Here is a 13,725-nt window from a genome sequence, read left to right on the forward strand (position 1 = left end):
TTATTTTAAAGTTTTTTTGTATTAATTCTATGATAATTTTAACATTTTAATCTTAAATTTTAATTTATAAAATCACTTAAACTTGAGCTTAGTAGGATTTGGATAATAAATATATCATTCAAGACTAAGATGACCTTAAAATTGTTGTTCTAACCACGCTATGTTTTAAAATAAATTGATTTTTTTATTTTTTTTATTTTTTAATGCACTAATATAAAAAATATAAAAACTTATTTTAATAATTTTAAATAAAAAAATACTTTAAAATACAACAACCAATTATAAACCAAGATTAGAATGACTCTTAGCGAGCTCGAGTCAAAGCGCCACATGTAATACCAAACTCAATCTGGTGTTGAAGTAATACTAGCAGTACCAGGACAATATAAAAAAAAATCTAACACCACTAACCTATCTTCTTCTAATCCTTAACTCACTTTCGGACTTATGATTATTTGGTCTGCAAACGCAATTGCACCAGTGGGCTGAAATCAACAAGAGGTAAACAGGAAGATATGGGGAGGATATTTGTGGTGGAGTTAGAGGGTCGTTCTTACAGATGCAAGTTCTGTGGGACCCATTTAGCTCTCCCTGATCAACTTGTCTCAAAGGTAAACCAAAACCCTCCATTCTTTTCTTTTTTTTAGGGGTTCATGGAATTGTTGATTCTGTTTGTTGTAGTTCACTGTCATGTATTGTGCTTGCATTTGAGTTGTTCAACTCTTTTGGGGTCTCATATTTTTTATTTTTTATGGCCAGTCTTTTCGTTGCCGCAGAGGAAAAGCTTATCTCTTCAGTAATGTGTGAGTGCTTCAATTTTGACGGAAGTTCTGTCTTGCCTTCTTTTGAAAATCTTGATTAATTAATGATCTCTTTAATGTCCCATTTATAAAGCTTTAATCTCTATTTTGATAGCGATTTGCTTGTGAACATGCCTAGGTAGATCACTTTCAAATCTTTTTAGATAATATCTTGTGATTTGTGGCTGGAGTGCGATGCAACAAGAAGATTTTTAATTCTAAACGAGGATTCAAGTATTGGCACTTTACATAGTTAGCATTGATGGTCCTATCTTGTTTTCAATTTGTGTGCATTGTTGGCTGGATGCCTAAACTTTGAAAGGCATGAAAGGCTCTCTCCAAGCTAGAGCTTTATGTATCTCTTTCACTGTTTTGGCTCAAATTTCTGAAATTGAGTTTCCTACCTCTAAACCCAGTATCCGTTATCCTTTTCCCTCCTTTTGTGCTGCTAGGATTGGAGAATTTACATGTTCTTGCAATGATAATTCTGAAGTTCGAACATTTTTCCTTCGGCTGTTTATTTGCATTAAGTAGTAATTTTATTTGTCTTGTCTTTTTTTGATTGGGGATAATGCACTACAGCAGCAAAAGTTGTTCAAAACATAATTCAAATACGTAAGAAGGTAGTACAAAAATCCAGAAATTAATTAGCTGTGGTGATGAGCTGGTCAATTCTCAACAATGGTTGTTGATTGCATGCTCAAAACATTGAAATTTGGATGTTTTATTCTTGGTTTCTCACCAAATTTTTCAGAGTAATCACATTGGAATGGAATGATAATTAGTACAACTCTTGTGAGCAAAAACCTCAGATGACAGCATCAGGAATTTTCTCTTCTGATGTTGTTTCAAAGTTATGAGGTGGCATTGTGTTGCTTGATATATAACTTCTCCTGTTGGTGCTGAAGAAATAAAAAACTTTACCTGCAAAAGTTTATTTTAAACACCTGTTCCACAAAGCACTAGTGTTGAAGACGGTGGAAATCTAATGAATAGTGAGAGAATGTAAAGCTATTGACAACAATAGAAGAAGATAAAATGATCCCTTGAACAACTTAAGAATGAATGACAGATGGAAAATGTGCCTCCGTCCATTTAGTTGCATTATCTTCTTCTTTGATGGTTTACTATCAGGCTGTCCTGATTTATATTTAATGTTATTCTGTCCTAAATATCGGGGTAGGCATGGATGATTCTACCCATATGGATCTGGATGGTATTGTCTGGACATAGATTGATTCATTTAATGGTTTTGTTTTTCTTCCCAACTTGCTTCCAAATCCTCAAGGTCGGATGTATAAGAAAACTAGGCAATTAACTTGTTAGGATTTTAAAGATTTTTTCAGATGTTTTGGATTGGATGCCAAATTTGGATTTATTTTTTATGTCCAAGGACCAAGTTTGACAGAAAAGTGCTTGTAATTTTTATCATTGAGCAGTTGTAACTAATTTCACATTGAAAATACTTTCCTCCAAATTTGTGTTCTCATTGTAGCTTCTCTCTTTCATATCTTCTTTTCCAAATTTCATGTTTTTCTCTCTTCTTCAGTCCATGAAATTTGAATGTGTCATTTATCAGGCACTAAAAGAACCATTTAGAGCACTGCTACCATCAAAATGCCAATAACTCCATAAATAAAGTTTAACCATCTGTACAATGTCCTGATATCAAGTTTTTCTGCTGAGGCATTGCTACCATCTTCCCCTGCATGATTTATTTTTTCCCAGCATATTTAATTTAAGCACTGCTACCATCTTTTCTTGTGGAAACAGATCACTGCTCAGGACTCAAGGTCTTGATCATCTTTTTATACGAGAGTTGACAAGAACTTGAATGCCATATTAGCGGTGAAGATTTTGGTCATGTAATCAGGGCTCATCCTCTTGGATGCTATTGATCATATCAGCATTAAATAATCCTTCAATGAAGGCGCCCTAAAATGCTCATGTAAATATACAACCAAAACTGTAAAAGCCTGAAAATATGTATACCCAGTCAAGATGTGATATGATTGCATTGCGATGACTAAGGACACAATCTGACAAATTGTTGTATTGAGTAGTTATATCATAGTCTCTTACCATAAAAATGGCTGCATGTGTAGAAGCACCAACTATGAGAAATATTGTGCAACATGGTCCTTCCAAAAGACTAGTGTTAAGATTATTCCTGGCAGTGATCCCCTTATCTGTGCGCGTGCACACACTCAAATCTCATTACCATAAAAATGGTTGCATGGGCAGCAGCACCAACCATGAGAAATATCGTGCAATATGGTCCTTTCAAAACACTGGTGTTAAGATTATGCCTGACAGTGATCCCTTTATCTGCACACATGCGCCCACACACAAATTTCATCATCAAGTTCTTCAAGTGAAGTGATTAGATAGGGGGGAAATGATTTTTTCTTATCTTGAGTATTTCCTATCTTATCTCTTCTATTGATGCACATTACGGAGTTTGTGATTTCAGGGTGAACATCACTGTGGGAGTGTTAGAGGAGAGAATGATGCTTTCAGGATTGCATACTGTAGCTGACATATTTTGTTGCTGTTGTGGGGGAATTATTGGCTGGAAATATGTAATGTCTCTCTTTGACACACACAATGCTTGACCCCTAAAAATAACCCTTTGAAATATGGGTTTGGCTGTAAATGCTTCTGTTTTCATTGTTTCTTATTTAGGTGAAATCTTCCTTCTGATTAGATTCCCTAATTTGCCTTTTCCTTCCTGAACAGGAGGCAGCACATGAGATGAGTCAAAAGTACAAAGAAGGGAAGTTTGTCCTCGAAAGGTACAAGCTATGAACTTTGTTTCAAATATTCTAACTGTCATTGATTTCATGTATGCATGTCTATCAAACAGGGGGAGGATCGTTGGTGAAATGGACTTCTCAACAGAACTCTTTATTGATACCCATCCTGAATGAGTGACGCTGGAGATGTTTAAGATCTATTTTCATTTCTGTACGTAGTTGTGCTGAATAAAGTCTGAAAGGAGACACTGCACTCCTTCTGTATATGAGTGTTTACAGTAATTATATATTGAGGGAATTCCAGTAATCTATTTTAATTCCGATGGACATCTAAATTGTAATGAATGCAACTGTTTTGTTTTAATTCAGATGGAATTTTCTGTAGTGGTCTCTATTGTTTCTGGTCTGCCTTTAAAGTTCCAATTTGAGTTGACTACCAAGGGTATTTGAACTTTAAAAGTAGTAGATTAGCACTCAAATTTTGAGGGTGTTTTGAAGTGCTGTGGTTGTAATATATATTTTTTATTATTTTTATAAAAATTATTTTTGATATTATGATATATTATCATTACCAATCTTATAGGGTCATTAATTATCATATAATCTTTGGCTTAGGAAAACTACACTATTATCATTACCAACTGTAGTTAACAATTTCTTGACAATTTATATTAGTTTAGCTAATGAAATTCATAAAGCTTTATTACAATGAGATATTCCTAATAAGTGGAGAGTCAATTAGGGTAAACAAATAAACAAAATTCAATTCCCTTTTGTTTTATTTAGGAAGTTGATCTTTTTTTCCCCTTCATTTCAATTCCTAACATTATTATTATTATTTTTAGTCATATCTTTTACATAGCCAAATAGTTTATCTTGGTTAAACTCTAGGAAGCTAGTCTCTCTCGAAATTTAATCATGGGAAAGGAAGGCATAAAAGTTGATGAAGCTTGAAGAAATCAACAAAGAGGACTACCCTGAAGAACTCAAAGAGCAAGGAGCAGCAGCTCTGCTTCTTTCCGATCTGATGCACGCAAGGGTTAGTTACAAAACTGATTTGGCTTTGTATAAATTGAAAAGTAATATCCTTTGTTGTGCAAAGAGGCACCAGAGCTCACATTTCAGCAGGAAGCGTCTGAGAGTTTCTCCAACTCGGGATTCTGGAGCTGTGGTTAGAAGAAACCATTTCGATGATCAAGAAGATGAACCCGACATTAATGCTGCTGATAGAAACTTGCCAGGAGTCGCCGCCACCATTAAACTTAGAACTAGCTTTCAAGCTTATCGACGATTATGTCCCCTCTGAAGTCCCTTCAATTCCACGGTGGTTAAATAGACTAATAGGAAATTGTCAATGTGCATCTGCAAGCCCTTTGAAAAACAGTGGACAGAGAGTGATTTGAGGGATGATCAAAGCAGGTTTGTCAATGAACAAAGCAGCTGCACAAAACTACCTCTACCCTTTGCTTAATAAAGATGAGAAAATTGCTGAAGGAATTAATGTTATTACTTATGACCCTAATGGCAAGGAATTTGAGATGGTGTTCAAGATTTGGGTGTCCAAGACTCATGTCCTTACTAGAGGGTGGAAAGCATTCTTGATAAGGGAAAACTTTGATATGGAGAAAAAATTAATATTATTATTAGAAAAATAATATAATTATTTAAAAAATACATATTATAGAGAAATGGAAATTGTTCATGTTTTCGAAGAAATTAGATTTAATGATGAAGAGTTTGAGCATTGAATGATAATAATAATAAAAAAAAAGTGTGTTTTTGATGAAATTTTTATCTTGTATTTCTAACTATGTTAGAGTTTAACTTTGTAATGGTGCAAATACTTTTATTTGATATATGATTCATTTTATTATTAAATATATTTTTAAAAAAATTATATAGTGACCAAATAAATCATAATTTAATTATATTATCTTCTTAGAAGTGAATTATTTTCTTACAATCATTTAAAATCATTTTTATTTGTTAGATGAAGAAATTATTATTTTAAGTTAGTTAAGAAAAAAAAGATTACTGGTCAAAGCGAGAATAATGATCTATACTTATTGTTTTAAACATTGCAATTGTAATATATACCAATGATAAAACAACTTTTTTTTTTGGTAATTTATTCTCTCTCATCCCTATTTTATTTTGTTTTTTCTGATCAATTATCTCTTTCTTTTTTTTATATATAATTAAATTAAAAAAAAAAAACTAAAGGAGAAAGGGTTTTACTATACCTTTCCTTATACAAAACTATTTACTGGAATATCGTCTTCTTCTTCTTCTTCCTTTTAATTTACGTTTTTTTTTTTAATTTTAATTTCATCCTTTAATATTAGATTTACTGGGGATTGAACTTCATAATTTTTTTTTTAATTTACTTTTTATGAGGTTATACCAGATTTATGATTCAGAATGTAGATTTAATAAATTAACTCGATTAACTTGGATTTCCCCATTTTCTTAATTAATTTTTTTATACCTCAATTTCATCCTTTAATATTTGGTTGATTGAGGATTAGGCTTCATGATTTGTTTTGGTCTACTTTCTACAAAGTCATCCTCATCTCATTACTTAAATCATAGGTTTGATAGGTTAACTCAGGTTGACTCGAGTTGCTTTGTAATTTGTTTTGATTTGATTTATCTTAATCTCATGATCCAGGTTGTGGGTTTGATATGTTAACAAATGTTGACTCATGTTATTTTCTATGTTTTTTTTTTTAATTGATTTTTTCTAGTTTCATCATTCAACATTAGATTTATTAAAAAATAAGCTTCATAATGTATTCTAATTTGTTTTCTATGAAGTTACCATGATCTCATAATTTCGTATGTGAATTGACAGGTTGACCCATGTTAACTTTAATCGATTTAATATATTATTGTCTCAATGTTTATAAAAAAAGGTTTATCTTAAATATTTATTTTGGGTCAAACTATATTTTTACTGATCATTTAGATTGTTTTTGGACCCACCAAGACAATCGAGTCAAATCAGATTAATTCTCACGCGGTTTAAATTTTTTCAACTAAAAAATTTTAGCAACACTTATATTTTTTTTTAATTTTAAAAAAAATTAATTCAACCCGTAATGCAGTATGAACCAATTATCTAGCACTATCTAAAACATTAACAATATGATTATTTAAATTTAAAGTATCCATTTTTTACTTTATTTGGTTTTTTTAAGGGAGAAAACGATGATAGAGGAGCTAACATTAATAAAAATCTTAAAGACGTGAGCAATTCATTGTGCAAAATAAAATATTCACCCTCTCACATATTTTATTGTGGACCAAATGTTTATAATTTTGCTTTGTTTTCAAATTAGTTCTCAAACTTTTTTATATGTAATTGCATCATTTTTTAGCAAAATTCAAGGGCAATTGAATCAAATTTATTGAACAATGATAAAATTAGAAAACAAGAGACCAAACCAGAATAAGCGCTATAAATGGATGATGATTTCAAAGTTCACACAAGAAGTTTAATACAATTCTTAAACTTTAAAAATTATACATCTTTTGTTTGTTAATAATTTTTCAAATTAATTTTGATATAAAATTTTTATTTTTTATTTTTTGAACCTTGGTTTGAGAGAAAAAAGAGAGAAGTTGTTGAATTTTTGTGGTAGAAAGAGAAAAACAATCAATATTTGTGTCACATGGTTTTTATTTATTGGAGTGAAGTTCATATTATGTGTTTTTTTTTTTTTTTATCTTGAAAGTGCCTAAAATATAGATTTAAATTTGAGAAGATTTTTGTTTCAAGTTGATTTTAGATTTTGATTTTTTTTTTGGGTTTTTTAGACTATTAATAGGTTTATCAAGTGATTGGAATCTGGACAAAATCAAACGACTCATCGTCTATCTTAGCAGGTGACGTATCATCTGATTTATTTCTTTTTATGAAAATTAAAACAGATGACAATTGCAATAAATATGTATTACAAAAGATTATATATATATATAATTTTTTTATAGAAAAATATCTTATTAGTGGAATAACACGGATTAAATAACTAGAGGAATCTCTAAATGAGGGTTCACTAGTGTTTTCTTCTATTGATAATAATCTTGAAGTTTGTGCAATTTATTTTTTCAAAATACTAATATCAATTTTATTGAAGGGTTTGGATTTGATTTAAAGTTAGATTTGGTTATATTTATATCAAATTCATTAGTTATATTAAAAGAAAAAAAGAGCTGTTGAAATCGGTTTAGAGCAAGTATCATCGAGGTCGAGTAAAATAGCGTCTCTCCGTCCAAGTAAATTAAACGACTCCTCGTTTGGACACTTTCGTGAACAAACGACAAGCCGTCTACAATAACACAAATATAGCATCTACCAATCTCTCTCCAATGCCAATAAATCAAAATCCCATCCGCAGCAAATTATCAGAGAAAGAAAGAAGTAACCAAACTTGTTGTTTGTTCAAAAAAATAAATTCCAATCTCTCCCTTCCCTTCATTACTGCTATTATTATTGGCATTTCAATCTCAATGCAATCAAAAAGATTTCATTCATATTGTTAATTATCATCATTTCCCCCTCTTTTTATCAGTTTCAATTTTGTTTCTTGCAGGTGGTTATTATTGGATTGGCCCATCATGGGAAAATCTTCTTCTTCTATCAGAAAGAAACGCTCCAAATATTCCTCTCAGGTATTATTCTCTAGTTCGGTATCCAATTCTTCTTTGCTATTAAGTTTTTTTTTTTTTTTTTAATAAATTTGTTTGCATTTCTCGATTTCTTTGCTCAGTTTCGTGTTTTCACCTGCAACTTCAATTGGTTTGTTAAAATTTATGTACTTTATTAGGTTGTTGGTTAAGTTTTGACAATTGGGTTTTTCCTGTTTGGGATTTCATGTGCATTATTAACATTTAGGTTTTTGTTTTTTGAGGTTGTTGTTTTGGTGTTTCCCTTTTCTTTTCATTCCGTTTTTGTGTGTTCCTGTAATTTATGTTGCTCGTTTCGGTATCCAATTCTTCTTTGCTATTAAGTTTTTTTTTTTTTTAATAAATTTGTTTGCATTTCTCGATTTCTTTGCTCAGTTTCGTGTTTTCACCTGCAACTTCAATTGGCTTGTTAAAATTTATGTACTTTATTAGGTTGTTGGTTAAGTTTTGACAATTGGGTTTTTCCTGTTTGGGATTTCATGTGCATTATTAACATTTAGGTTTTTGTTTTTTGAGGTTGTTGTTTTGGTGTTTCCCTTTTCTTTTCATTCCGTTTTTGTGTGTTTCTGTAATATATGTTGCTCGTTTAGGGTCGTGCAAGGAAAAAAAAAGATACTAGGAGAAGTAAATCAAAGAGGCTGCGGCGTCGTGATGAGTCTTATTCAGATGATGATTCAAGAAGTTCACTGTCTGTCTCATCTTTTGATTCTGAGGATAGTTTCAGAAGGAGAAGGTCTAGGTCTCGCACTAGAAAGGATGTGAAGGGGACTAAAAAGAGGGCTCGGTCTTCTAGCAGTGAGGAGACTCCTCGTGCGAGAAAGCGAAAAGGGTCCAAAAGAAATGGTGGGAGGAAGAAAATGCATGAGAAGAAGACAAAGAAGAGGAGGAAGAAGAAGGTTAGGAGAGATTCAAGTGTTAGTTCTAGTAGTGGTGAGTCTCGGAGCTGTTCAACTTGTCAGAGTCAGAGTGATGAGAGTGAATATGAGAGGTGTAAGGGCAGGCATGAAAGAAGAGATGATGAAAAACGAAAATCAGAGAATATTAGAAATGGAGCTAAAAGGAGGAGATACAGATCAGGAAGTTGTTCTTCATGTAGTAGACATGATGATAGTAGTGATTTTTTGATGTCAAACATAATGATTGGTGAGAACACCTCAAAGCGGCTGAGGTCCATTATTATTCTTCCTGGGGAGGATAGCGAGGTCAGAGAATTGGACAAGGATAAGCATAAAGAGGAGATAACATATGATCATGATGATTATCCTTCTTCTAGAAGCAATGATAGTAATGATGGGCTAAATAACATGGAGGAAAGGCCTATAGAGGATGAGAAAAGAGAAGATGCTGCTGCTTCCAATAGTAAAGCCATTGAACTCATAGAAAGTAACAAGGTTGGAGAGGGTCAACATACTAGAAATAAGCCTGGCTATGACGTTGACAGGGTTGGGACAAATGATACTAAAAAGGAACAGAATGATGTTTCGGGGGTCATTGTTAATACTGCAAATGTTGATGATTTGGAGACAGTTTTAAGACAAAAGGCTTTGGAAAATCTAAAAACTTTCCGAAGTGGACTTGGAGGGTTCCAAACAAATGCAAAGAGTGCTGTTATTCAGAAGGATAAGTGTGATGGTGCTGCCCAATCACCATTTTCTGTGATGCCTGAACTAGGCCAAACTAAAATCCCCAAGGTTGTTGGTACTAGAATGGCGGGAGAAGATTCTGCTCATTCATCACTAAACGAGAAGATTCCTGATGGAGGGATTTGTGGCATTGAATCTTGGTCTGCTAAGAATAATGTTCATCCACCTGACCAGGTGGCTATTCCTGGCAGCGAAAAGGTTAGTACATTTGCTAGTTCTAGTAAAAACAATCCACGGTTGATTACATCAGCATCGAGGAAAGCACTATCAAATGTTACTACCACCCTGAAAGAAACACTGGCTTCACGAGAAACCAATCAGCCACAGTTGGCGAGTGGCACTAGCATAGGTAGGAGTGTTACCCTGAAAGAAACACCTGCTTCATGTGAAGCCAATCAGGCAAAGTTGTCGATTGGGATTAGCTTTGGTAAGAGTGTCACCTTGAAAGAAACACCTGCCTCCCTGGAAGCCAGTCAGGCAAAGTTGGTGAGTGGGATTAAAGTATGTAAGAATGCCATACATGGTGATCACACTGTCACCCCTCCCAGAGGCACTGACAATGATGACAGAGCTAATGATTCCTCTGTTTCTTATCCTGCTGAGCCTTCCTCGTGCCTTGGATCTGCAGCAGGAGATATTAACTTGAATGAATCACAAGATGAAGGCAAGGAAGGCACGCAGCTGGAACAGAAGACAATGTCTGTGATGCGGGGTGGGGAAATGGTACAGGTAAGTGCTTGAACCTGTCCTGGGTTGGTTAAATTAGTTTCTTTGATATTATAAGCTGTGAAATTGCCATATAAATATATTTGTTTATGCATCAAGGTATTTGCAGTAACTGAAAGTTTCGTATTTTCTCATTTTTGGTGGCAGGTGAACTACAAGGTCTACATTCCTAAGAAAACCCCTGCTTTGGCTAGGAGGCAACTCAAGCGGTGATGTTTATGTTGCACTGCAATATCTACTTTCTAAGAAAACCACCACATGTGAAGGTTTTGCTGATGCCTCTAATAATAGGAGCACAGCTAGGTACGAACCTTGAAAACTAATTTGTGATTGACCTTTAGTCAGCAACTGAACATTAGTTGAAACAACATTGATATTTGAATTAATGGTGGATTTATTTCTTGTTTCCGATGGTTTATTAATTGTTCCAAATTTTGCTATGTAAAAGGGGCATTAAAGATCAAGATCACATGCAAAATTAGAGCCAAAACATGTAGTTAGTATTGCATGGAATTTTTAAAAGAATATCAAACTTGATAGCAGAAAATAACGGGTGTTGCTGTGCCTGCTTTAATTAAATTAATTGAGGTGTCAAACATGCAATTATCAATTTATTTCCCGTAATTTTCACTGGCAATTAAAAACAGATGTTTGTAATGTGCTTGTGGAACTCCATTAGTTGATGAACTACCGAAGACTACATACAATTACTGTGGGAACATCTCTTTATTAAAATTTCTTATAATATTTATTAACTTTAATATTCATCTAGAGCTACTGCTCTAGTTGGGGAATAGAGATCAATTAAAATTAAATTAAAAAATATATGAATGAATAAATTATAAATAAAAGTTGTTAATGCTAACTAAAAACTAAAGTGGGTGGCTGATTTTTCTTGTAAAGAGAAAAAAGATAGATTATTAAGATATATATGACTATTTTTTTTTTTAAAATTATTGTTTCTTAAAAAAAAATTTATAATTATCTTAAACACAAGTTTTATAAAAAAATAATAATTAATTGATAAATTTTGATGTGAATATATTTAAAAAATATAAAAATGTAAACTTAAGAAAAATTTAATAATTTTTTTTTTAAAGTTTTATTGATTGAATATGAAAATTATATATGTGAGGTTAAATGAAGTTCTTGTATTTCCTGGTTATGAAACCCGGCCCAATGGGTTAGACCCGGTTGATCCAGTGACTAGACTGATCTGGATTTAATAAGAGATCGGCCAAGGCAATAAGTTAGCAATGTTTTTTTTTTTTTTTTTTAATGGGAAATTTGAAACCCATTAATATATATTCTATGTTCTCAAGAAAAAAGTTATGTTTTTTTCAATATAGGGATAAAAAACTTTTTGATTTAAATACTTCAACTTAAAGGGATAACATAGTATTTTTTCAATGTGAGATTTGAAGCCTTTTTGTATATATATTCTATGTTTCTATAAAAAAAAATTATGTATTTTCAATATAGGATCTAAAGTCTTTTCGTATATATACTTTATGTTTCTATGGAAAAAAGTTATATATTTTCAATGTGAGATCAATGTGAGATCTGAAATCTATTAGTATATATACTAAGTTTTTCAAAAAAAAAATTATATTTTTTCAGTGTGGGATTTGAAATTCATTAATACATATACTTTATGTTTTCAAGAAAAAAATTATGTTTTTCAATGTGAGATAAAAAAAAAATTGGTTTAAACAAAAAATCATTAGAAATGCATGAACTTGAATTCTTTGCATATTATTATCTATTTTAGATTCTTTGCCAACTAATTCTAAAGAAATTAAAGAATCCAACTCGAATTTAAACTAATAACTTTGAGATCTCCAACATTGGTGTTCTTTTAAAGCATATAACTTGGATTCTAAGAATTTAGCCTTAATAAGGTTATTTCATTACCTGTAGATTTTAGTCAAATCCAATTATGATTGAGGCCTAATCCATAAACTACAAATTTCCATTCAATCTGATATAAGACTAATCCAAGTCTAAAATCAGATTTGGGTATATAACACCTCTATTTTTTCGAGTTTCGAGTATAAAAAGTATTGAAGTGGTAACTTTCTTCCTTTAGTGTAAACTAGATTCGTGGTCCCGTGCTAGATCGGATGAATAAAATCTTTTCATATAAAAAAATAAAAGATAATTAGGTGATGTAAGCATATTCTAAAAAAAAAAAAAAGTGATTCTAATTATAAATTTAATTGAGTTAAATAAGATGGTATCATCTAATCTAATCAGATAATTGAGAAAATATTAAATTAAAAAGTAACGATTCAAAAAAATAATAATTTAAAATCAACTTGGGTTAATCTACTAAACATATGGTCCTGGTAATTAGATAAGAATAATTGAATTTAAAGGAAATCGAACAAAATCATGAGACCTAATTTAAAAAAAAAAAAAAAAAACTTGGAAGGATGAAAATTTTTTTAAAAAAAAAAATCAGTATAAAAAAATTAACCCTAGTATAAAAAATAATAATGTTAACCTGGGTTAAGTTTTAAAATCTACGACTTGAGTCATGAAACCGAGATCACCCATATTCAAGAAAAAACATGAAATTCAATTCTCAACTAACCCCATGTTAAAGAATAAAATTGAAAAAAAAATTAATTTTAGAAAATGTTTTTAAAAAATAGCAACTAAACGAAGGAGAACCAAATTAAAAATCAAAACAAATAAGAGAAGATTTGACATTTTTTAATTGAAGAATGCAATTGAAAAAAAAATCAATTTCAAAAAAAGATCAAAAACTAATGATAAGGATTAAAAAAATAAGGACAAATTTTAAAAATAAAATAAAGGACAACCTACAATTTATTTATTAAATAATGAAATTGAAAACAATTTCAAATTAAAAAAAAAAAAAACCTGAACAAAAACTTAGTAAATAAAAGGAGGATCAAATTTAAATGACAATAAAATGAAAGGAAAGCTATGAAATCTGGAATGGTCAGCCTGAAATTCAAGAATAATAAAGAGAAAAGAGGGAAAGAAAAAAGAAAATGACATCATCATACACGTTTTGCTTTTTCAGGAAGAGAATGCTAAGCCATATAGATTACCATCATGTAAAGGCGAGTTTGGCCATTG

General features: G+C 31.5%; 2 protein-coding genes across 2 annotated transcripts; both read left to right on the forward strand.

Moving 5' to 3' along the window:
- Nucleotides 1-350: 350 nt before the first annotated feature.
- On the forward strand, nucleotides 351-3,940 carry LOC118038384 (protein yippee-like At5g53940). The gene is made up of 5 exons (XM_035044717.2): nucleotides 351-611; nucleotides 760-803; nucleotides 3,274-3,382; nucleotides 3,540-3,595; nucleotides 3,667-3,940. Exons 1-5 carry the CDS (start codon nucleotides 516-518, stop codon nucleotides 3,728-3,730), a joined length of 369 nt encoding a protein of 122 aa, XP_034900608.1. The 5' UTR covers nucleotides 351-515; the 3' UTR covers nucleotides 3,731-3,940.
- Nucleotides 3,941-7,921: 3,981 nt separating this feature from the next.
- On the forward strand, nucleotides 7,922-11,022 carry LOC118038385 (uncharacterized). The gene is made up of 4 exons (XM_035044718.2): nucleotides 7,922-7,979; nucleotides 8,152-8,230; nucleotides 8,836-10,617; nucleotides 10,762-11,022. The coding sequence occupies exons 2-4, from the start codon at nucleotides 8,177-8,179 to the stop codon at nucleotides 10,825-10,827; spliced, it is 1,902 nt and encodes a 633-aa protein (XP_034900609.1). The 5' UTR covers nucleotides 7,922-7,979; nucleotides 8,152-8,176; the 3' UTR covers nucleotides 10,828-11,022.
- The last annotated feature ends 2,703 nt before the right edge of the window (nucleotides 11,023-13,725 follow it).

Source organism: Populus alba, chromosome 11 (assembly GCF_005239225.2).
Source record: "Populus alba chromosome 11, ASM523922v2, whole genome shotgun sequence".
Taxonomy (NCBI): Eukaryota; Viridiplantae; Streptophyta; class Magnoliopsida; order Malpighiales; family Salicaceae; genus Populus; species Populus alba.

Excerpts from the sequence above, each read along its gene's own strand:
- LOC118038384 (XM_035044717.2), top strand. The coding sequence starts at position 516 with ATGGGGAGGATATTTGTGGTGGAGTTAGAGGGTCGTTCTTACAGATGC. Across the intron at positions 804-3,273 it reads GCTTATCTCTTCAGTAATGT|GGTGAACATCACTGTGGGAG; the intron begins GTGAGTGCTTCA and ends TTGTGATTTCAG. Across the intron at positions 3,596-3,666 it reads GGGAAGTTTGTCCTCGAAAG|GGGGAGGATCGTTGGTGAAA; the intron begins GTACAAGCTATG and ends TCTATCAAACAG.
- LOC118038385 (XM_035044718.2), top strand. The coding sequence starts at position 8,177 with ATGGGAAAATCTTCTTCTTCTATCAGAAAGAAACGCTCCAAATATTCC. Across the intron at positions 8,231-8,835 it reads GCTCCAAATATTCCTCTCAG|GGTCGTGCAAGGAAAAAAAA; the intron begins GTATTATTCTCT and ends TTGCTCGTTTAG. Across the intron at positions 10,618-10,761 it reads GGGGTGGGGAAATGGTACAG|GTGAACTACAAGGTCTACAT; the intron begins GTAAGTGCTTGA and ends TTTTGGTGGCAG.